Raw genomic sequence first — 25,546 nt, forward strand, 5'->3', positions numbered from 1 at the left:
GAGATTCTGTCTCAAAAAAAAAAAAAAAAATTAGAATATCAATCTAAACTCCAAATAACAGGAAGGAGTTTGAGAAAGAAAGCAAAGGCTACGAAATCATCAACACTATAGTTTATGGTTTAGGAAGTTTTCCCATAGCTGGAGGATACACATTTCTATAATTTTTTTTTTTTTTTTTTGAGACAGAGTTTCACTCTTGTTGCCCAGGCTAGAGTACAATGGCGCAATCTCAGCTCACCACAACCTCCACCTCCCCGTAACCTCTGCCTTCTGGGTTCAAGTAATTCTCCTGCCTCAGCCCCCGAGTAGCTGGGATTACAGGCATGTGCCACCATGCCCAACTAATTTTGTATTTTTAGTAGAGACAGAGTTTTTCCGTATTGGTCAGGCTGGTCTCGAACTCCCGACCTCAGGTGATCTGCCCACCTCAGCCTCCCAAAATGCTGGGATTCACAGGTGTGAGCCACTGCACCTGGCCACACATTTCTAGATTGAAAGAGCAAACTGGGGGAAAAGAGATCCATTCCAGGGTAGACACTGTGAAATTTTTGAACACAGAGAACACATCATTACCTACCTCAGGAAGCTGCAGTGTTAGTTGCCTCTGATTTTTGACAAGCATGGGAAGATGGGGGCTGTTCATACAGGGCAAGCTTCAAGTGTCCAGTCAAATAAAAACATCCTTGCACGTCCTTTAGAGAACTACCAGGCAGGTCAAATAATGACAGTTCTCTGGGTATGGGGCATTGAAGGAGCTCCAAACTCATTTTGTATCCTCCAGTGGCTGCCAACCTGAGGTTTTCACTGTGATTGTGGCCTGTTGGTTTTCAAGGCTACCATACAGCTGGAGGACAACAAATGGGTACAGCGCAAATTAAAACACCACGAAGATAACTATTCTTGCTGAGATGCAGCTATTTTTCTTGAATAAGTGCTATGTGTATAAGCTTTTGGCTAATTTTCGAAGTTCTGAAAAAGCTGATTTTGACTATTTTTGTCCATGTTTTCATTCTTTTTGTGAAGATGATTTTCAGAGGTCCTTTTTTTTTTGGCTGATGTCACCAACATGTAGCTTTTTAAGTTTAGGTTAATTAAAAGTAAATAATTAAGCCTAGGCAACATAGCAAGACCTCATCTCCTGAAAAAAAAAAAGATAAAAAGATTAGCTGAGCATGGTGGTACATGCCTGTAGTCCCAGCTACTCAGGAGGCTGAGATGGGAGGATTACATGAACACAGGAGGTTGAGGCTACAGTGAGTTATGATCACGTCACTGCATTCCTGCCTGGGTGGCAAAGCGAGACCCTGACTCTTTAAAAAAATAAAAATAAAAAGTTTAATTAATTAAATTCCTTAGTTTCACTAACCATTTTTCTTTTTCTTTCTTATTTATTTTTTGGTAGAGATGGGGTTTCACCATGTTGCCCAGGCTGGTCTCGAACTCCTGAGCTCAGGTGATCTGCCTGCCTCAGCCTCCCAAAGTGTTGGGATTACAGGCGTGAGCCACTGCACCTGGCCCCATTTTTCTTTTTTTTTTAGTCAATGTCTCACTCTTGTCACCCAAGTTGGAGTGAACTGGTGCCATTATAGCTTACTGCAGCCTCAGACTCCTGGGCTCAAGCAGTCCTCCCACCTCGGCCTCCCAAATAGCTGGGATTACAGGCATAAGCCACTGTGCCCCAACCTTACTAGCCATTTTTCAAATGCTGAAAAGCTACATGTGACTAGTGACTGCACCATTGGACAGCTCAGATACAGAACATTTCTATCATCTTGTTCTGTTGGACAGAGTTGCTTTAAGAAATTATCCTCATTATAAAATGATGAGTATGCTAAAGCTCAAAAAAATTAACTCATTCAGGCTTTCTGAGATTCCAAAACTTCATGTTGTTTAACACCAACCTTTTCTCGGTGCTTTGCAGCTTTTTCATGCTGGGGAATACATAAAAATGCTATTTGTATAGAGCACTCTGGGGTAAATGGATGTGACTAAAAGATTATCAGCCCCTAGTCTCCTGCTGCTCTTGTCTCTACACACCCAGCTCAGGAATGAGGAGAATCAACAGCTCGGCACACTTACCTGATCATGCAGTTCTGCTGTACATTATAACAGTGATTCTCAAAGTGTGGTTCCAAGACTTGAAGCATCAGTGTTACCTGGGAGCGTGTTAGCAATATACATTCTCAGGTCCCATCCCCATCCCCACCCAGACCTACCAAATCAGAAATTCTGGGAGTAGGCTGGGCGCGGTGGCTCACGCCTGTAATCCCAGCACTTTGGGAGGCCGAGGCGGGTGGATCTTGAGGTCAGGAGATCGAGACCATCCTGGCTAACACGGTGAAACCCCGTCTCTACTAAAAATACAAAAAATTAGCTGGGTGCGGTGGCGGGCACCTGTAATCCCAGCTACTCGGGAGGCTGAGGCAGGAGAATGGCGTGAACCCGGGAGGCGGAGCTTGCAGTGAGCTGAGATCGCGCCACTGCACTCCAGCCTGGGCGACAGAGCGAAACTCCGTCTCAAAAAAAAAAAAAAAAAAAAAAAAGAAATTCTGGGAGTAGAGTTAAGCAGTTTGTAGTTTAACAAGCCCTTCAGGTGATTCTGATACACATAAAAGCTTATTCAATGAATAATGCTAGGAAAATTGGTTGTCCATTATGGGACAATACAGACACACAGTGAAATAATGTATAATATATATATATTAAATGCCTGGAAAATCGATGACAAAAATTGTATCCTAAATACTACCTTTTGTACCCCTCTTCAGAGATATTGCTAAGTGAATCAGTTAATTTTTACATATTTTATATCGAACTAATGTACATTTTGTAGGTTTCCTCAGTTTAATTTTATGTTCCAACACCCCTCAACAAGTGAACATCCTTCTTCAGCTTTGTTGTAATATTTAGATATGGTTATTAATTCACTAATAGTAGAATTAGTAAGTTGAGCAAAACTTCAGTATCAAGACACAAAATCTCTCTTTATATATTTGCCTTGTGGTTCTTAACTTTCTAAAGGTCATTGACTCCTTGCAGCATGTGTTACTAGAAATGGATATTCTGGCTGGACACATTGGCTCACACCTGTAATCCCAACACTTGGGAGGCCGAGGTGAGCGGATCACTTGAGGCCAGGAGTTTGAGACTAGCCTGGCCAACATGGTGAAACCCTGTCTCTACTAAAAATACAAAAATTAGCCGGGCGTGGTGGCACATGCCTTGTAGTCCCAGCTACTCGGGAGGCTGAGGCAGAAGAATCACTTGAACCCAGAAGGCAGAGGTTGCAGCGAGCCGAGATTGCACCACTGCACTCCAGCCTGGGCAACAGAGTGAGACTCTGTCTCAAAAAAAAAAACAAAAGAAAGAAAGAAAAAGAAAAAAAGAAATGGATATTCTCACTTGAAAAATGAACCTATATCTAATATTTTGAATAAAATTTCAGAATACTTTGATTTAATTGTAATGGGGTAAAGATTTAGTTAGAAGTTCATGTTTTGTAGGATATTGCATATTTCTAGTTTGATTGCTTGCTTTTTTAAAAAATTAACTTGTTCCTTTTTTCCTCCTACTTGTAACTCTAAGGCGGATACATTGCAAATAGCCTAGCAATCATGACAGATGCACTTCATATGTTAACAGACCTAAGCGCCATCATACTCACCCTGCTTGCTTTGTGGCTATCATCAAAATCACCAACCAAAAGATTCACCTTTGGATTTCATCGCTTAGGTAGGTAGTTGGCGTTTCTTTTGCTTTATAATATTTTATAGTAAAACCACAATGAACTATAACCCTGATTAACTGAACTTGTTCCAGTGATATCTTGTTTGAACAAAGCAAATGAAAATAGATAAACAAAATTTATTCTAAAACATCTTTTCCAGGGTACATTCAGCCTAGTCAGCTAAACAGTTTACACATATAAAATTATATGATAATCATTAATCTTCAAACATTGCTTCCTATGTCCTGAAGATATCATCAGAAAAAAGTTTATTTTCAGTTTATTGAACAAAGCAAAACCACATGGGTTTAACCCATTAATGAGCATTAGCTTCTCTCTTTTACTTCAGGTATTTCAGCCAAAGCTACCATAGCTTAGATTTTAAGCAGAGCTATCACATGTATAATGTATACTGTGTGGCTGAACTTGACTGCAGCCATTGTATCAACATAATTCTGCAAATGCACATATTTTTATTTGCCTGTTTTGAACAAATTTTAGTGTTTAATTATAAAGAGTTAAAATTATACATTGCTATCCACACAGCTCTGCTTCTTACTGTATTACTGTTTTTAAATTTTTTGCTTATTTTGAAAATATGTATAAAATAATTACCTGAACTATTATATGAAGTAACATTTACCCAGATGTCAGACTCAAAAGTAGAATGCAAAAGTTGACCTTTAAGTAGCTTCAGCAAAACTTGCCTCAAAGAACTAGAGTTAACATCTGATAATTTCATTTTGTAGGAACACTGATGCTCCTGGCTAATATATCCATCAATTCCTCATCATCTTTTTTATTTTTTAGCCTAAAAAAACTTAGACTGTAGATTTTTTGTTTGTTTCTTTACCTATATTTTCTTTGTGTTTGTTTTTTGTTTTTAAGACAGAGTCTTGCTCTGTTGCCCAAGCTGGAGTGCAGTAAACTTTTTGTTTCTTTACATATATTGTCTTTGAATTTGTTTTTCGTTTTTGCTTTTAAGACAGAGTCTTACTCTGTTGCCCAGGCTGGAGTGCAGTGGTGTGATCTTCTTGCGCTGTTGCCTAGACTGGAGTGCAGTAGTGTGATCTCAGCTCACTACAACTTCCACCTTCCAGGCTCAAGTGATCCTTCCACCTCAGCCTCCCGAGTAGCTGGGACTATAGGCATGCACTAGCATGCTCAGCTAATTTTTGTGTTTTTTGTAGAGACAGGGTCTACATACAAGGGGGTCATCCCTTGCCCAGGCTGATGTCAAACTCCTGTGCTCAAGCCATCCTCCTACCTTGGCCTCCCAAAGTGCTGGGATTACAGGTGTGAGCTACCATGACCGGCCCACAGCATCTAGGACCTCTTACTTAGTGACTGGGTCTTCTGGTGCAAAACTTGACACCGTACCTAAATGGTGATATTCCAAGTAGCTATCCAGGTCATCAGGTTGGAAAATTATCTAGCATCCCCACCCCTCCATACTCTCAGCTACTGTACAAAAGAGCTAAAGCCCCAAGTGAAGTTTTTCTTTTGTTAAGCTACTGCATAATGCATGTGAATGTGTTCCTGGCCAGGCACGATGGCTCACGTCTGTAATCCCAACACTTTGGGAGGCCAAGGTGGGCAGATCACCTGAGATCAGGAGTTCAAGACCAGCCTGGCCAACATGGTGAAACCCCATATCTACGAAAAATACAAAAATTAGCTGGGCATGGTGGTGCACACCTGTAATCCCAGCTACTCAGGAAGCTGAGGCAGAAGAACTGCTTGAAGCCAGGAGGCGGAGGTTGCAGGAGCCTAGATCATGCCGCTGCACTCCATTCTGGGAAGCAGAGTAAGACTCTGTCTCTGTCTCAAAAAAAAAAAAAAAAAAAAAAAAGAATGTGTTCCTAAAAGAAACTCCACTGCTTCTCAACATATTATATAGTCATTTGTTTACTGGTTGCCTTGGGATTTTTAAACAGCTTCAAAATTATTTTTAAACATTAATTTTTTTGTGATTTAAACACCTGCAGTTAAGATCTAAGATGTAAACATATCATCATGGAATGGGAATTCATTTTAACACTGCTTGAGAGAGTACATTTATATAGTCCTGTGGTTCTTAAACTCTTTTAGGTTATAAACCCCTTGGAATTCTGATGAAAGCAGTGAAACACTCCCTCAGAAACATGCAATAACAGAACACAGAAGATGCTACATATATAAGAACCCATAATAATGAAAATTCTATTAAATATTAAAGAAGTACTTAGTGTTTGTTCTACATAGGCACTTTGCTTCTTCATAAGTAAATACTATGTAAAAATAAGAGACAATAGAACTGACTGGTCCTATTGTGTCTCTGGAATTTTCTATAGAAAGTCAAATCTTTCCCTTTCCTTAAAACTACTAAATTCCAAGAAGGTAGACCAGACAGCACCATTTGATTCCTGTCTCTCTGAGAGTCCATTAAAATAAAAACATAGAGGTACCAAAACACCAAAGAGAATTACATGATTGGGTTACCAGTAAACACATTTCCAGAAATTTTTGGAAGTTGTAAAGTAGATATGAGTGGGTTGAAGGAGAAAACAAGCCAAGAAGGAAAGTGTAGAACATATCTGAACTAGGAACTGGACCAGCCCAACAGATCTTAAGGCTTAGGGACAGAGATGAGCAGAAATGAGAATTGGGGCTGAAAAGAGGGAAGATTAATTGAATCAGTGGGAAGCCATTCCCAGTGGTCACTATGCCCCTACCTCCCTTCTTACTCCTACCTCTACTCAGGCAGCCTACACTTGCCCCCAAGTGAAACACCAGATAGTTCTTCTAGAAAGAAACTGAACAAAATGTTTGGGGAAAACTAAGAAATAGTGTGAAAGTTGATGCTCCAAAATAAGTCTTACTTTTACCAGAATTCAGAGTTCTGCCACCTCATATCCTGATTCTCCACCTACTCACCCTAAAGGAATACAGTTGTCCTCTGCCCTGCCCTACACCCCATATTAATAACCATTTTAGGATGGGCATGGTGGCTTATGCCTGCAATCCCAGCATTGTGGGAGGCTGAGGCAGAAGGATCCCTTGAGCCCAGAAGTTCGAGACCAGCCTGGGCAACATAGGAAGACCCTGTCTCTACCAAAAAATATTATTTCAATTCATTTCTGGCTTATCCTTCCAGCATTTCCTTTTTACAAAGGATAGTTTCCCTATCCTTCTGCCCTAAGTATGAATAGACAACCAAGAATCTTCCAGCGTGTGGGAAAAACCAGCAGCATGAATTAAAGTGACCAAAACTAAACTAACAGAAAACCCTAAAGGAAAGAGAGGTAACTTAAAGAACCAGGAGAAGCTGGGTGTGGTGGCTCATGCCTATAATCTTATCACTTTGGGAGGCCAAGGTGGGCGGATCACTTGAAGCCAGGAGTTTGAGACCAGCCTAGTCAACATGGTGAAACCGTGTTTCTACTAAAAATACAAAACCTAGCTGGGCATGGTGGTGCCCACCTGTAATACCAGCTGCATGGGAGGCTGAGACATGAGAATCACTTGAACCTGGGAGGTGGAGGTTGCAGTGAGCCAAGATCAAGCCACTGCACTCCAGCCTAGGCAACAGAGTGAGACAATGTCTCAAAAAAAAAAAAAGGAAACGAGAAAGAAAAGAAGAGAACCAGGAGAAAAGTTGTTAAATTATGTTATTAATATGCTCAGAATAATAAAACAGTAAAATGTTTTGGAAAAATAAATACAAGAAATAGCTCTTTGAAATTAAAATTATTCCTGAGATTTATTATTTATTTATTTTGAGACGGAGTCTCACTGTGTCACCCAGGCTGGAGTGCAATGGCGCGGTCTCGGCTCACTGCAACCTCCACTTCCCGGGTTCAAGCGATTCTCCTGCCTCACAGAGTAGCTGGGATTACAGGGGCCCGCCACCATGCCTGGCTAATTTTTGTATTTTTAGTAGAGACAGGATTTCACCATGTTGGCCAGGGTGGTCTGGATCTCCTGTCCTCGTGATCCACCCGCCTCGGCCTCCCAAAGTGCTGGGATTATAGGCGTGAGCCACCGCCCCCAGCCAAGCCTTACTATTAAGAACCTCAGAAAAACAGAACTTAAGAAATAAAAAGAAGTAACCACTTAATGCATATGGTATTTCTTTTTGAGGTGTTGAACATGTTCTGGAATTAGTAGTGATGATGGCTGCACAACGTTGTACATGTACTGAAAACCACTGAATTGTACACTTTAAAATGGTGAATTTTGTTACATGAATTTTATGTCAATTTTTAAGTCATCTAAAAAAATGAAAGGGAGGGAATTGTTTTTTCTTTTTTTTTTTTTTGAGACGGAGTCTTTCTCTGTCCCCCAGTCTGGAGTGCAGTGGTGCAATCTCGGCTCACCACAACCTCCACCTCCTGGGTTCACGCCATTCTCCTGCCTCAGCCTCCCGAGTAGCTGGGACCACAGGCGCCCGTCAACATGCCCGGCTAATTTTTTGTATTTTTTAGTAGAGATGGGGTTTCACTGTGTTAGCCAGGATGGTCTGGATCTCCTGACCTCGTGATCCACCTGCCTCGGCCTCCCAAAGTGCTGGGATTACAGGCTTGAGCCACCGCGCCCGGCCCAGGAATTGTTAAAGATACAGATAGATGGGTATTTCCAGAGCTAAGAAGGTACTCAAGCTTCACACTGAAACTTTTGGGATCTTCTTTTTTTTTTGTTTTGTATTCTGAAATATTATGAGGGGATATCTAGATATAGACCTTATTTCACTTATTCTGCTCTATGAAGTAATGGTGGAGATTTGGAAGAAAAAACTTAGTTTGTTTGAGGAAGATTCAAAGATACATAGAATTTGATTAATAAATCTGTAAACCAAAGCAGTTGGTGTCCCTGAGTTCCACAGTACCATTGCTTCAGAGTAATCTCTTGAAGTTCTATGGGGGGAGATATATTTACATTTGGACACACTTCAGTAGGGTAGCTCTTGTGATCTCTGATTCCAGACTTGGAGATTCAAGTCCTGAAAACTTCACAGAGGGAATCCCCACAAGAAGCTTGGTTTGTTACCATTGTTGTTGAATTTTGTTTTGTTTTGATGACATGGGGGGGTGGGACAGGGATGGGTTTTTTCCTCTTTTGATTTATTTTGTAAATATGCAAAACATGTTGCAAAAGTCAAATTTTATTTTATTAATTCATTTATTTGAGAGTGGGTCTCACTCCGTTGCCCAGGCTGGAGTGCAGTGGCGTGATCTCAGCCCCCTGCAGCCTTGACCTCCTAGGCTCAAGCAATCCTCCCATCTCACCCTCTCGAGTAGCTGGGACTGGGACCACAGGCATGCACCACCATGCCTGGCTAACTTTCGTATTTTTTGCAGAGACGAGGTTTTGTTTCCCAGGCTGGTTGCAAACTCCCCAGCCTGTTTCCCAGGCTGGTTTTGAACTCCTGGGCTCAAGTGATCCACCCGCCTCGGCCTGCCAAAGTGCTGGGATTACAGGGATAAGCCATCATGCCTGGCCAAAAATTACTTTTTAAAAGAAAACACAGAGAAGTCTTGCTTTGATTCCCCTCCACTCCATCTCCTCACACCATTCCATAAGAGTAGACCCTTTTAATTGGTTTCTAGCCTATCCTTCCAGCACTTCCTTTTGAAAACATAAGCAAATACATGTTCATATCCTGCTTCTCACCACCCTTTTTTATGCAATAGGCAGTATACTGTATACTCAACTCTAGACCTGGAGGCAGTGATTCTATATAGAGTTCCACCTCCAGGAGATCACTTTATAACAGTACATAGAAGCTTCTGGTTTGAAAATGTCAGAGCTTAAAGGAGGAGAACAACCACTTAACTATTCAGATAGAAGTAATATTCCCTTGCTCCTTTTGAATAAAAATTGAACACAGGATATTGTGATATTGTCTTGGGATTCTGCATGAGGAAGCAGAAAATTAGATTTCCTGGAAATTTCTTCCACACTGAATGAAATTTTACACTCTATCTGACAATAGTAAATATCAAACCATAGCTTAGCTGTAATTGCCATTTTAGTTGTTATATGGATGTGTTTTCTGCTTTAAAAGATCACATTCTCTGTAGGCTTTAGATTGGTTTATTTATGGACTATTGATTGTAGACTTTTTTCTTTTTTTTTTTTAATTTTTGAGATGGAGTTTTGCTCTTGTTGCCCAGGCTGGAGTGCAATGGCATGATCTCAGCTTATTGCAACCTTCACCTCCTGGATTCAAGGGATTCTCCTGTCTCAGCTTCCCAAGTAGCTGGGATTATAGGCGTGCGCCACCATGCCCAGCTGATTTTTGTATTTTTAGTAGAGATGGGGTTTCACCATGTTGGCCAGGCTAGTCTCGAACTCCTGCCTCATGTGCTCCGCCTGCCGCAGCCTCCCAAAGTGCTGGGGTTATAGGCGTGAGCCACTATACCCGGCCGATTGTAGACTTTTGATTGGTATTTACAAGGACCCATGAGAGGCAACAAAGAGAAGTCATCGAGAGAACAGACTCTGAGACCAATAGTTTGGCTCAAGCTCTGGCTCCCTAACTTCCTACCAGTTTGACCTTGGGCAAGTTACCTAACATCTTTGTGCCTCCATTTTCTATTTGTGAAAGGAAGCTAATAGTAGTGCCTACTTTATAATAGAGTTATTACAAATATTAAATGAGTTAATATTTGTAAAATAATTAGAAAAATGCCTGGCACTTCAAAAGCAGCCTTCATTTATTCTTTGGAAATAATTTTAAATGAATTCAAGGTTTATATGTAGCTTTTAGGCATATATACATAAATGTCACTGTAAACTGTAGAATATCCAATCTTTAAAATTTTTTGGTTAAATTTTATCATAATATGGTAACAAATCACATTTATTGCTTTTAGGTGTTAGCGATAAAACAGAGTTTGTCGGTTTTAGTCTCTTATGTAACGGAACAGAAATAACGATGAGCCCAGTAGGAGAAAGCAGGAGGAGTTCTTGTCTGTCTCTACTTTTACTTTTTGTTTCTTTTAAGTTACTAAATATTTTTGACACTGATTTTTGCTTATGAATGGTTTTGAAGTACAGTGAAAATGGGATCTCACCCAAGTGAGAATAGTTTTGCTAAAAAGGTAGAAATAAAATAAATTGAAGGAGCAATTCTACTTGATGGTAAAACAGTGATGTTGTTATATGCTATTCACATTTTAGTTTTCTCCTCTTCGCATTAATTCTTTCTGTACAGTTTAAACTGAATCTGGAATTTTTTTATAGAGAATTAGCTTTACATGATCAAGTACTGTCTATTTAGTTACTCTGGAGGCTATTACTTCCCCTCTCAGCTCCTCCGAATGGTCTAGAGTGAAGAAGGAATCATTTTGTTTCTTCTGTAACCCAAAGATTAGCTATTTTTTCTTATTTTTAAATTTTTATTTATTTATTTATTTTAATTTAATTTTTTTTTTTTTTTTTTTTTGAGACTGAGTTCCGCTCTTGTTGCCCAGGCTGGAGTGCAATGGCATGATCTCAGCTCACCGCAACCTCCGCCTCCTGGGTTCAAGTGATTCTCCTGCCTGAGCCTCCCAAGTAGCTGGGATTACAGGCATGCACCACCATGCCCGGCTAATTTTGTCTTTTTTAGTAGCGATGGGATTTCTCCATGTTGGTCGGGCTGGTCTCGAACTCCCGACCTCAGGTCATCTGCCCACCTCGGCCTCCCACCTCCCAAAGTGTTGAGATTACAGGCACGAGCCACCATGCACAGCCTGTTTGTTTTTTTGTTTGTTTTGAGTTCATGACTTTTTTTTTTTTTTTTAAATGGAGTCTCCCTCTGTCACCCAGGCTGGAGTGCAGTGGCTCGATCTTGGTTCACTGCAACCTGTGCCTCCCAGATTGAAGCGATTCTCCTGCCTCAGCCTCTGGAGTAGCTGGGACTACAGGCGCCCACCACCATGCCTAGCTAATTTTTGTATTTTAGTAGAGACGGGGTTTCACCATATTGGCCATGCTGGTCTCGAACTCCTGACCTTGTGATCCGCCCGCCTCAGCCTCCCAAAGTGCTAGGATTATAGGTGTGAGCCACTATGCCCGGTGAGTCCATGACCTTCTAAAAGGATTAGCTTTTATTGAATAAAGTATTAAATGAGGAAATGAAAATTAATTTCAGGTCTTCTTTTGTCCTGTTGATCTAGGGTAAATAGTTTTACTGTGCCTTTGCTTCTCCTTCTGTAATAAAGAGTTTTTAATATTTACTTATAATATTGTGGTTAATGTCAAATTACAGCTGATACATGTATCTAATTTGGATTATCTAGTAGTATTCAATAAAAGTATATTACACATGTGAAGGTGTATAGAAACTGATAGTAGACAAACAGGCAGATGTATTTCTGAAATTCGTGTGTAAATTATCTTTAGATGAATGGAGTCTTTTTTTTTTGAGACAGGGTCTTGTTCTGTTTTCCAGGCTGGAATACAATGACACCATCATAGCTCACTGCACCCTCGAACTCCTGAGCTCTAGAAATCTAACCCTCGCAGCCTCCAGAGTAGCTAGGACTGCATGCACATACCACCATACCCAGCTAATTTTTTAATTTTTTGTACAGACATGGTCTTGCTTTGTTGCCCAGGCTGGTCCTGAACTCCTAGCTTCAAGCTATCCTTCCACCTCAGTCTCCCAAAGTGCTGGGATTACAACCATAAGCCACTGCACCAGGCCTGATGAATGGAACCTTTTAAAGTAACTAATAGTCCAGGCACTGTGGCTCATACCTCTAATCCCAGCACTTTGGGAGGTCAAGACAGGAGGATCACTTGAGCCCAGGAGTTGGAGACCAGCCTGGGCAACTTAGGGAGACCCCGTCTCTATAAAAAGAAAAATTAGCAGATGTGGTGGCACATGCCTGTGGTCCCAGCTACTTGGGAGGCTAAGATAGGAAGATTGCTTGGGTCCAGGAGGTTGAGGCTGCAGTGAGCCATGTTTGGGCCACTGCACTCTAGCCTGGGTGACGGAGCAAGACCCTGTCTCAAAAAAATAAAAAAATATAGGCTGGGCACCGTGGCTCACGCCTGTAATCCCAGCACTTTGGGAGGCCGAGGCGAGTGGATCATCTGAGGTTGGAGTTCAAGACCAGCCTGACCAACATGGAGAAACCCCGTCTCAACTAAAAATACATGTGGCACATACTTGTAATCCCAGCTACTCAGGAGGCTGAGGCAGGAGAATCGCTTGAACCTGGGAGGTGGAGCTTGCGGTGAGCTGAGATCGTGCCATTGCACTCCAGCCTGGGCAACAAGAGCAAGACTCCGTCTCAAAAAAAAAAAAAAAAGTAAAAAGTCACTAATATATAATATGTAATGAACAATTGTTTTTACAATGAAATCATCTGTGTTTGATTTATTTATGAGTTTGGATTTTTTTAAAAAAAGGATCTGTGTCTGTGAATGATAGTTAGATATTAGTATCATCTTCTAAGTTTATTTCATATTCTCATAATAATTTATATGTGGTTAGCAGCATTTATCACATCTTTTATAGCTATTTTTATGAAACTCTGTCTCCTAGATGATGAGTTAAATAGGGACAGGAACAGGTAATATTAAACTCTCTGTGTCTGGCACTAATTTTTGGATAGGCATGGTGGCTCACTCCTATAATCACAGCATTTTGGGAGGCCATAGTAGGAAGTTTGCTTGAGCCCTTGAGTTTGAGACCAGCCTGGGCAACAAAGCGAGACCCCTATCTTTACAAAAACTTTTTTAAAAATTAGCCAGCCATGGTGGCACGCACCTATAGTCTCAGCTACTCAGGAGGCTGAGGCAGGAGGATCACTTGAGCCCAGGAGGTCAGGGCTGCAGTGAGCTATGTGCGTGCTACTGCCCTCCAGCTTAGGGGACAGAGCAAGACTCTGTCTAAAACAAGACAAAAACAAATTTGCATATTCAGGCTGAATAAATAAGGGCATGAAAGCTGTGGAACAGACAATTTAGAACAATGCATAATCCTTAAATCATTTGTTTTGGGAGTAAATGAAACCAGTTGCCAAACTCGGAGTAGTGGTGTTTTTATAATTTGGGACTAAATATTTGGAACTTGAAAACATTTTTCCATAATTCTCTTTTTTTTTTTTTTTTGAGACGGAGTTTCGCTGTGTCGCCCAGGCTGGAGTGCAGTGGCACGATCTTGGCTCACTGCAAGCTCAGCCTCCCAGGTTCACACCATTCTCCTGCCTCAGCCTCCTGAGTAGCTGGGACTAGAGGCGCCTGCCACCACGCCCAGCTAATTTTTTTGTATTTTTAGTAGAGACGGGGTTTCACCATGTTAGCCAGGATGGTCTCGATCTCCTGACCCCGTGATCCGCCAGCCTCGGCCTCCCAAAGTGCTGGGATTACAGGCATGAGCCACCGCACCTGGCCACATTTTTCTGTACTTCTAAAACTGTGGTCATGTTCACAGAATAGACTATAAAAATACTCACACCAGTAATCCCAGCACTTTGGGAGGCCAAGGAGAGTGGATCTCCTGAGGTCAAAAGTTCAAGACCAGCCTGGCCAACATGGTGAAACCCCATCTCTACTAAAAATACAAAAAAGTTACCTGGGCGTGTTGGCGGCTGCCTATAATCCCAGCTACTTGGGAGGCTGAGGCAGTAAAATCACTTGAACCTGGGAGGCAGAGGTTGCGGTGAGCCAAGATGGTGCCATTGCATTCCAGCCTGGGCAACAAGAGCGAAACTCCGTCTCAAAAAAAAATAAAATAAAATAAAACAAAAACATATAGATAGATAGATAGATAGATAGATAGATAGATAGATAGATGATAGATAGATAGATAGATCCTTAACATAGCTGGATAGTACTGTTGTACTGGTTGTACACCTGACTTAAAGGTCCCTTTTGGGTATAGAAAGAAATTTGTCAGAAGGGAATTTTTTCTTCCTTATCTCAGTGAAGGGCTGATCCTATTTGTTTGCTTTAGTACTTACCACTTAGAACTTCATGGCTAAGTCATCTTTTGTTCAAATCTGAGATCCATCTATATGACCTTTTGGAGAGTAAGTTACTCTCTTGAACTAGAAGTTTCTTCTGTAAACTAGGAATAATATTTGTATTGCAGAATTGTGAAAAGTAAATAATGTGGTAAGGAAAATAAAGTACCTAACATGGTTCTGGCACAGAGTAAATTCCCAATAAAAGTTAGTTTCAGCCTTCTGTTTTTCCTTCCCTCTTCTACCTGCCTGTATATCATCTTACCCAGATTTTTCATATCTCTCAAGATGCTCCATGCTCCAAAATGGCCTACTGTTCTCCCCCAATCAGAATTCTTAGCTAAATAATAGGAAAAAAGATGATTCACTCTGATGATTAAATAACAGTTTTTCAAGACATGCTCTTTTAAACTCGTAAGTCTTTGGTAATTTATTCGCAATATAACAGTTCATTTTAGCAAAAATCAGTCAAGGTGAAAGAAGGGTAGTCTTAGATTTGTGGGATACAGTGGCTATTCCAGGAGTCAGTTCTGTTCTGTTGCTACTTTTCCTTCATGTGAGACCATAGATTGTATAAAATCATTCAGGTTTTTATTTTTCATCTATTTTCTCTCATTATTGTTTTATAATGAACTACAATCACAGCTTTTTGTAGGAAGATGGAGAGCAGGGTAGGGGCCATATGCGAGTTATTTTTAAATGCCTGGATTTATTTGATTGTGGGCATGTTATCTTATTCTGGAAGGTAATAAAATTTTGAATGTAATGAAACCACACTGTAGGAGAAATCCCACAAGTTCTCAGGAGGAATAGCATTCTCTTCCAGACAAAGAGGAAATGCCATTCTAAAGAGAACAGGCTCCACCTGCTTGCTTGCTTTCTACCTCTATCCTTCTGTCCTTCTGGTGAAAGTAATTGACTATATTTATATGGTTTTTCTTCCAGACGGTGGGCTAAAGAGGTTGTGTGAATTAGATAAAGATAATGCTCATGTGAAAGGACTGTAGTAAGCAGAGTTGTTTGTATTTGAAATAAAAAGCAAGCTTTGCACTATGGTAATAAAAATCATCAGCCTGGGCCGGACACAGTGGCTCACCCCTGTAATCCCAGCACTCTGAGAGGCCAAGGCAGGCAGATCACGAGGTCAGGAGATTGAGACCATCCTGGCTAACATGGTGAAACCCCGTCTTTACTAAAAATACAAAAAAATTAGCCAGGCATGATGGCGGGCACCTGTAGTCCCAGCTACTCGGGAGGCTGAGGCAGGAGAATTGCTTGAACTCAGGAAGCGCAAGTTGCAGTGAGCTGAGATGGTGCCACTGCACTACAGCCTGAGTGACAGAGTGAGACTCTGTCTCAAAAAAAAAAAAAAAAATCGGCCTAGGCTCATGGCTAAGTGACAGTATAGGATAGATGTCTTTCCTAATGATATGTAGTTTTACTGAGCAGAAACCCTGGCAGAGCTGGCTAGATGATGGATTGTCCTGGGTTAGGTACCTGGTTACAATGCTAATTCCATGTAGTTGGGATTTCTTATCCCCTCTTGCTCTAGGGATAGAAAACTATTCAGCTAAAAAGTCTTCCCACAAACACACAGCCAAAAAAAACCTATAATCTCCTAGTTAGTGATTCATTTTGACAACTTCCTCCCACCACTGACAAAAGTTATGCCTATTAATTATTCACATCTTAGTGAGAATTTAATCACATCAAATCAACATCTATAGGAAAAGAATAAATTCCTAGAACTTCCTAGGGATGGGAGTTTTTATTGAGGCTGAAAGAAGACATGAGTGAGGTAGTCCACACTGGATAGCTAGACATCAGCTTGAGAGTAGTAGGCACCTTGGGTGTGTTGTAGGGGGAGCAATAAGGCAGAAGTAGGAGATTATTTATAATGGAAGGGGAGATCGAAAGACAAACTTTGGAGTTTAGCTTGCCATTCTGGTGGTGACAGTGGGCCACTGAAAATCCTCTTATGATGTCTTTAGCCTGAGTTGAAATACAAATACAGGTTGAGCATCCTTAATCCAAAATCTGAAATGCCCCTTTGAGCATCATATTGGTGCTCAAAAACTTTCAAATTTTGGAGCATTTAGAATTTTGAATTTTCTCATTAGGGGTGCTCAACATGTACTAGTTTAGAAGTCCTAGGCAAATCCAATATAGCCCACTCTTTTTCCTTTTGTTTCCTTCCTATCCTCTATTGGAAGAAGGTAGAAAAGAAAAATAGCACAAAAGGAATTAGAAGAGAAAATACAGCTCCACTCTCCTTCCTTATTCATTTTTGTAGACCTCTGAAACCTGTCTTCAGATGTTTGCTATATATAGTTTTTTTAAGCAATGGAAAGACAAGTGTTACGTAGTTTAAGTGAAACTGTAACTGAGTTTTGTTAAGTGAACAATACTCATTATTGGCATCATAGCATTAGCAAAGTTAACAGTTATGGTAGGCCAGTACATTTATACAACACCCATGAATATAAATATGCTTGGATTGTGTGTGATTTACATAGTTGAAGCAAATTGTTATAGTGCCTCATAGTTACTTGTTGAATGAATGAATAATAGTATAGGTGGGGAAATACGTAGTACATAGGTATACAAACATAAAAACAATAATAAATTTGTCAAAGATCAGATAGTTGTAGATATGCGGCATCATTTCTGAGGGCTCTGTTCTGTTCCATTGATCTGTATCTCTGTTGTGGTACCAGTACCATGCTGTTTTGGTTACTGTAGCCTCGTAGTATAGTTTGAAGTCAGGTAGCGTGATGCCTCCAGCTTTGTTCTTTTGGCAGTGTGGCAATTCCTCAGGGATCTAGAACTAGAAATACCATTTGACCCAGCCATCCCATTACTGGGTATATACCCAAAGGACTATAAATCATGCTGCTATAAAGACACATGCACACGTATGTTTATTGTGGCACTATTCACAATAGCAAAGACTTGGAACCAACCCAAATGTCCAACAATGATAGACTGGATTAAGAAAATGTGGCACATATACACTATGGAATACTATGCAGCCATGAAAAATGATGAGTTCATGTCCTTTGTAGGGACATGGATGAAACTGGAAACCATCATTCTCAGTAAACTATCGCAAGGACAAAAAACCAAACACCGCATGTTCTCACTCATAGGTGGGAATTGAAAAATGAGAACTCATGGACACAGGAAGGGGAACATCACACTCCAGGGACTGTTGTGGGTGGGGGGAGGGGGGAGGGACAGCTTTAGGAGATATACCTAATGCTAAATGACGAGTTAATGGGTGCAGCAAAACAACATGGCACATGGATACATATGTAACAAACCTGCACATTGTGCACATGTACCCTAAAACCTAAAGTATAATAAAAAAATAATAATAATAATAATAATAATAAATTGTAATAAATCCTAGGAAGAGAAAGAATAAGGTACTTGGTGGAAAATAACAGAGGATGACAGAGAAGGAATCCAGTGTTTTTCATGAGAACCTTGAAAACTCCTAGTTTTGGCAATTTATTGATGTTTTAAAATATGCAGTAAACAATTTTCATATAGTACTATTAAAACTTGATAATCATCTATGTTTTCTCCTATTTAATTTTTTCTTTTAGCATTTATTAGCCATTCAAACTGTTTATTCTCTATATATGAAATTCAGGGCGTATTTGTTTTTATTAGATCATTGACTATAAACATTTGTTTGTATTTCAGCTGAATGAAAAGACCCGTGATCTTGTAGCAAATACACATATTAACTCATCTTACTCCCTCCTCTCATGCTCCAGTTCAGCTAAGTGGAGTGATTTAATTATGTATGTGCAGACTTAGCTGGCAAAATATATTTTAAAAACTATATTAGGCCGGGTGCAGTGGCTCACGCCTGTAATCCCAGCAGTTTGGGAGGCTGATATGGGCATATCACCTGAGGTCAGGAATTTGAAACTACCCTGGCCAACATGGTGAAACCCCGTCTCTACTAAAAATACCAAAAAAATCAGCCGAGCATAGTGACATGTGCCTGTAATTCCAGCTACTCGGGAGGCTGAGGAAGGAGAATTGCTTGAACCTGGGAGGCGGAGGTTGCAGTGAGCCAAGATTGCGCCACTGCACTTCAGCCTGGGTGACAGAGAGAAACAAAACAAAACTATATTAATGGTTTTGTAGTATTTTCATAAAAATCTTTTTTTTTTTCTGAGACAGGGACTTGCTCTGTTGCCGAGGCTGAAGTGCAGTGGCATGATCAAGGCTCACTACAGTCTTGACCTCCTGTCCTCAAGCTATTCTTCCACCTCAGCCTCCCGAGTAGCTAGAACTATAGGCATGTGCTACCACACCTGACTATTTATTTATTTATTTATTTATTTATTTATTTATTTATTTTTTCAGAGACGAGATTTCACCATGTTTCCCAGGCTGGTCTCAAACTCCTGAGCTCAAGCAATCTGTCCTCCTCAGCCTCCCAAAGTGCAGGGATTATAGGCATGAGCTACCACACCCAGCCATTTTTCAAGACTTTTAAATGCTAAATTTCTATTTTGATTGAAAGATGACCATTCAAGTTCACCTAAAGTGGCTGAGGTGAGAGGATTGCTTGAGGCAAGGAGTTTAAGACCAACCTGGCCAACATAGTGATACCCTGTCTCTATTTAAAAAAACGAATTTACCTAAAGCTAATGGGGTGGTAGCTTTCACAGAAATCCAGAATTTTAATTGTGGAAGTTCCTGAGTCTCTTTTAAGAAAATGAAATAGTCATGCGATATGTACTCCTTTTGTCTTGGAAAACTTTATTGTAAGTTATGTGACTGAAGACCAACCCAGAACAAGAATGAGAAAATTGCAGCAGGTCATAATTTGGTTGTTGATCGAAAGCTTCCCTCTCTCTTAAATGGGGGGATGGGAGGGAGCAGAATCTTGCCTGTTTTTATCTGCATTCCATCATGTTAAGAATATTATGAAGGAAAAATTTTTAAACCCTAAGTTAGTCCTATTTATAGTATTTCACCAAAGCTTAATGTATTCCAATGAAAGAGCTTTTTGTTTTATCAGAATAAATGATTATATTTCTGCTCTTAGAATTTTTAGTTAGATAGTATTGTCTTTGCTTTATACTTCCAATTATAAATCTCAGCCCTAAAAATCTACTTAAAAGTTTACTTTTTTTCCCTTTTGCATTTATTACTACTCTATCCCAGAAGACATTTTGGCAGGTGATTAGAATAAAAGATAACAGACCAGTGTCTTTGCTTTTCACCAAGGGAACCACATTCGTTATTAATGAGGCACATTCCTTATTAATGACTAGAAAACGGATATCATTGATAGCAGTATCTTAATATGCCATTTTGGGAGTTTCTAGAAATCAGCTGAATTCCATTACTGTTAACTGTACGCAGGTATTAGAATCTCTTATCCTTCTCATGTGAGTGAAAACTGTGCCATAGAGAACTGACTTTTCAGCTGCAGGCTGCCAGAATATAGTGGGCCTTGCAAGGGTGGGAGTCCTGCCAAGGAGCTCTGTTCATGCGCTGTGTTTGACTTTCATTTCACTTTATCTTGAATGTAGGTTTGCCTTATCTGAGAATTCACAAAACAGTGATTTTTAAGTGGTTTGGTAAAATCACTGGAGTGTGGGATTTGCCAGATTTAGCATACTCATAGGATGCCTAATATATCTGAAATACTGTGTAGGACATACTTACACTAAAAAATTATTTGTTGTCTGAAATACAAATTTAACTGGGCATCCAATATTATATCTGACAGTCCTACTAGGGTAACTATAATTTATCATCCAAACCAGAACAGTTTTGAGAGTGAAACGGGGCACTATTCATAACTATGCCAGAACAACAAACATAAACTAGGACTATCCCAGAAAAATTGGAAAGTATAGACAACCTAATTATATAAGGGGTTTTGAAGTAATTTTTAATTATGAGTTTTAAATTTTCATAACCAAGCACATCTCTATGACATTAACTTATGTGACTATGAATCTTTATAAGTATAAAGTGTATTGCTTTGTAGTTTTTTTTTTTTTTTGAGAGACAGGGGTCTCACTCTCACCCTGGCTGGAGTGTAGTGGCACTATCATAGCTCACTGCATCCTCAAACTCCAAGTGATCCTCCTGCCTCAACCTCCCAAGTAGCTGGGACAATAGGCATACACCACCACACTTGGCCAATTTTCGGGGGAGAGACAGGGTCTCACTATGTTGCTCAGGCTGGTCTTGAACTCTTGACCTCAAGTGATCCTCCCCCCTCAGCTTCCCAAGTAGCAGGGATTACAGGTGTGAGCCACCACATGCTTCATAATTTTTATATTAAAATTTTGATTAGGGCACCTTAAAAACTATGGTGAGCTAACTGCTAGCTTCAGCCTTGGTACTTGGTTAAAGTTCTCCTGGTGGTAGGAGGCTACCACAAGCACATGAGATTCTATAGTTTCGAATTTTTAAAATTATTTCTTCTTTACAGTTTCTTTTTTTTTTTTTTTTTTTGAGACAGAGTCTCACTCTGCCACCCAGGCTGGAGTGCAGTGGTGCAATCTCAGCTCACAGCAACCTCCACCTCCCAGGTTTAAGCAATTCTTGTGCCTCAGCCTCCTGAGTAGCTGGGATTACAGGCGGCTGCCACCATGACCAGCTAATTTTTGTACTTTTAGTAGAGATGGGGTTTTGCCATGTTGGCCAGGCTGGTCTCAAACTCCTGACCTCAGGTGATCTGCCCACCTCAGCCTCCCAAAGTGCTGGGATTACAGGTATGAGCTACTGCACCCGGCCTCTTTACAGTATTTTTATATGTGTACTTTACCATCAGCAGTTATAACTTTGACAAGAAATCCCATGTGTTTTTTTTATTTGGCTTACACCTTCTCTTTTAACTTATTTACTTTTTGTTTTTTGGGGGATTAAGTAATAACCTATTATTCATATTTAGCTTCATTTTCTTAATTGTATAGCCTTTTATCATCTTCCCTTGCTTAACCCTTGACTAATTTGATTCTACAAAATCATCCATAAATATTTGAATACCTGCTATCAATGTGAACTACTCTCCTAGGTACTACAGTAAATATGACATGAAATAAGACTTGGACCATATCCTCAAAGAGTGTATAGTCTGTACTTAATATAGAGGTCTCTCCATAGCTTTGTATATTTCATTTGGTCTTTTCTCTTTTTCAGCTTATATCTCTTTTAAAAATATATTAACATATCTCTTTCAAAGTATGATTATCTGTATGTTAGAAATAGGTGTTCCATAGTTTTTGAATAGAAATGGTATGTTTTTGTTTCATTCTTATATCTGTTCTGTTGATGCACAGGTTTTTATAGGAGTGTTATTTTGTTTTTGTTTTTGAGACAGAGTCTCACTCTGTCAGTCAGGCTAGGGTGCAGTGGCATAATCTCAGCTCACTGCAATCTCCACCCTCCCAGTTTCAAGCAATTCTCCTGCCTCAGCCTCCTGAGTAGCTGGGGCTACAGACGCCCGCCACCATGCCCAGCTAATTTTTGCACTTTTAGTAGAGATAGCGTTTCACCATATTGGCCAGGCTGGTCTTGAACTCCTGACCTTGTGATCCACCCGCCTCGGCCTCCCAAAGTGCTGGGACTACAGGCGTGAGCCACCGTGCCCAACGGTTTTTATAGGAGTTTTAACTACATTAGGTGTCTTCAGGAAATAGCCTATAATTGCTAGATAATTTTTTTGTGTTATAATTTATAAATTGGAGTGAAAATGTGTCAGAGTCCAATATACTTAACTTTTGAGCAATGAGTTCTTCCACATAACAGTTTTCCAGATTATTTTACCTATTAACACTTACAGGATTAGTGTCAGGTTTCTCTAAAGGAAAAATATTCCTTAAATTATTTTCTTCCTTTTATTGTTTGAGGGTTAATGCTTGTTTCATATAATAATGTTAATTTTCACTCAGGCTGGAGTGCAGTGGTGTGATCTTGGCTCACTGCAGCCTCCTGCTCCTGAGTTCAAGTGATTCTTCTGCCTCAGCCTCCCAAGGAGTTGGGATTACAGGCACCCACAACCATGCCCAGCTAATTTTTCTATTTTTAGTAGAGACGGGCTTTTGCCATGTTGGTCAGGCTGGTCTTGAAATCCTGACCTCAGGTGATCCGCCCACCTTGGTCTCCCAAAGTGCTGGGATTACAGGCATAAGCCACCACGTCTGGACTTACTGTTTTTAAATGTACTTCACATTGCTCTTTTTGTTATTTTGAAAAGATACAAAATTATTTTGCTTTATGTTTACATAGTAGAAAATTCAAATGGTACAGAAGCATATATAGGTCAAGGTCATCCCTGTCTCCCAGCCACCAGTTCTCCTCACCCAAGATAACCAGTTTTTTATGAGTATTTTGTGTAATCCTTCTGGAGATTGCATTTACAGGTGATTATTTATATATTCTCTTTTTTCTTTTTTTTTATACAAATGGTAATGTATCATACACAGTTGTGTACTTTGCTTTTTTTCATATAACACTATGTCTTGGGCATTATTCCTTACCAGAATAAGCTCTTTTCTTCTTTATACATGCATAGTATTCCACATTACAAGGTCCCTACTAATCACTTTTTTGGTTGTTTCCAATAATTTGCTATTATATACAACGTTTAATTAATAGCCTTCATGAAGGCATGAATATTTGCATGCCTTAGGAAAATTTTTTTAGTCTAAAGGTAATATGCATTTTTGGTAAAAACTTAAAACACTTTAAATATTACCAAAAATAATACAGTGAAAAATAAATCCCCCAAACTTCTAGTACCACTTCCCAAATGTAATACTTTCTTGTGATTATCAGTTTGTTTGATTTTTTTTCTTCTTCTCCTTTTTTAAAAAATAAATGGTTGTGTGGTATCCCCACTGTATAAATCATAACTTATGAAGTTCCTCTTTGGTGGACATTTAGGATGTCTCCAGGTTTTTTTTTTTTTTTTGGTTGCTACAGACAATGCTACAGTGAAAGCCTTGTAGATATCTTTGCACACGTGCAGGTGTTTCTTTTTTATTTTTATTTTTATTTATTTATTTATTTTTTTGAGACGGAGTTCACTCTTGTTGCCCAGGCTGGAGTGCAATGGCACTATCTTGGCTCACCGCAACCTCCGCCTCCCAGGTTCAAGTGCTTCTCCTGCCTCAGCCTCCCAAGTAGCTGGGATTACAGGCATGTACCACCATGCCTGGCTAATTTTGTATTTTTAGTAGAGACGGGGTTTCTCCATATTGGTCAGGCTGGTCTCGAACTCCCGACCTCAGATGATCCGCCCACCTCGGCCTCCCAAAGTGCTGGGATTACAGGCGTGAGCCACCGCGCCCGGCCACGTGCAGGTGTTTCTATCAGGTAGAGTCCTAAAAGTACAATTGTTAGATCAAGGAATGTATACATTTTAAGTTTTGATTAGTTTTACCAATTGGCTCTCCAAAAAGGTAATACTATTAGATACTTCCACCAGTAGATCCTTGCTAACTCTGGCTATTATCAAACTTTTGATTTTTTAAAAAATGCCAATTTAATAGGAGGAAATAAATCTTACTCCTATTTGAATTTCATTTATTATGACTGATTTTGAGAATTTGGCCATTTCTGTTTACTGTGAATTTTCTTATTGATTTTTTTTTTTTTTTTTTGAGACAGCTCTGGAGACCAGGCTGGAGTCCAGTAGCATACGGTTCACTTCAGCCTCGACCTCCTGGGTTTAAACAATCCTCCCACCTCAGCCTCCTGAGTAGCTGGGACCATAGGCGCTCACCACCATGTCCAGCTAACTTTTAATATTTTTTTTAGAGATAGAGTCTTGATCCTCTTGTAGTTCATGAGCTTGATAATTAGTTGTTCACATACATGTGTGAGATGTGCCACCCTGGAACCTTGTTACAACATTGGCACATTACCCATTTGACATGAAGGGAAGGGAAAAACAAAGAGAGATGGAGTCTCTCTATGTTGCTTAGGCTGATCTCCAGCTCATGGGCTCAAGTGATCCTTCCATCTCAGCCTCCCAAAGTGTTGGGGGATTACAGGCATGAGCCACCACACCTTGCCTGTTACTGACTTTTGAGTGTACTTTTTTATATCAAGAAATTAGTCTGTGATCACATACGTGACAAATATTTTTTCGCATTTTGTCATTTTTTACCTTGTGCGTGGTCTGTAAATATACATAATTTGATCCTGGAGAGAGATGAGTGGAGGAGAGGGAGAGGTAAGGGTAAATTAGTGGAGGATCCAGATCAGTCAAGCTGCTAACCACTTTTTTTTTCTGTAAGTGCTAAACACATTTTAAATAAGAAAAATGATTAGCCAGGTATGGTGGCATGTGCCTGTAGTACCAGCTACTTGGAGGCTAAGATGGGAGGATCACTTGAGCCTGGGAGATCGAGGCTGCAGTGAACCATGTACGATCAGGCCACTGCACTCCAGCCAGGGTGACAGAGTGAGACCCTGTCTCAAAAAAATAAATAAGAAAAATGACGTGACAGAAACAATAGAGTGCTTTTATCTCCTTAGAGGAAAGAATATAAAAAAGACTGTATAATATTTAGTTGGTATGAAGTGTAGTAACCATCCTGAAAATGTATTTGTTATATGTGTTTTTCTCTCTAGAGGTTTTGTCAGCTATGATTAGTGTGCTGTTGGTGTATATACTTATGGGATTCCTCTTATATGAAGCTGTGCAAAGAACTATCCATATGAACTATGAAATAAATGGAGATATAATGCTCATCACCGCAGCTGTTGGAGTTGCAGTTAATGTAATGTAAGCTCTATTTTTTTACATTAATATTTTCAAGTACTGTGAACTCAGAGACTATTGCATATGCATTCAGTAATATTCAGTGATATTTTGATA

General features: G+C 39.9%; 1 protein-coding gene and 1 non-coding gene across 3 annotated transcripts in view; both read left to right on the top strand.

The window, feature by feature from the left end:
* The window catches only part of SLC30A4 (solute carrier family 30 member 4), a 44,704-nt gene that overhangs the window by 8,286 nt on the left and 10,872 nt on the right, over positions 1-25,546 (top strand). The window contains exons 3-4 of one of the 2 annotated variants that reach the window (XM_055278988.2): positions 3,586-3,732; positions 25,300-25,453. In XM_055278988.2, coding sequence (XP_055134963.1) covers positions 3,586-3,732; positions 25,300-25,453 — 301 coding nt within the window. Of the gene's footprint in view, positions 1-3,585; positions 3,733-12,146; positions 13,065-25,299; positions 25,454-25,546 lie in introns of those variants that run through there. The other variant, XM_055278993.2, reaches the window with a different exon arrangement.
* LOC129483794 (small nucleolar RNA U13) lies at positions 24,494-24,597 on the top strand. The gene has a single exon (XR_008658288.2). It is a non-coding gene; the product is annotated as a small nucleolar RNA U13 (small nucleolar RNA).

The sequence above is a fragment of the Symphalangus syndactylus genome, chromosome 5, assembly GCF_028878055.3.
Source record: "Symphalangus syndactylus isolate Jambi chromosome 5, NHGRI_mSymSyn1-v2.1_pri, whole genome shotgun sequence".
NCBI classification, from domain to species: Eukaryota; Metazoa; Chordata; class Mammalia; order Primates; family Hylobatidae; genus Symphalangus; species Symphalangus syndactylus.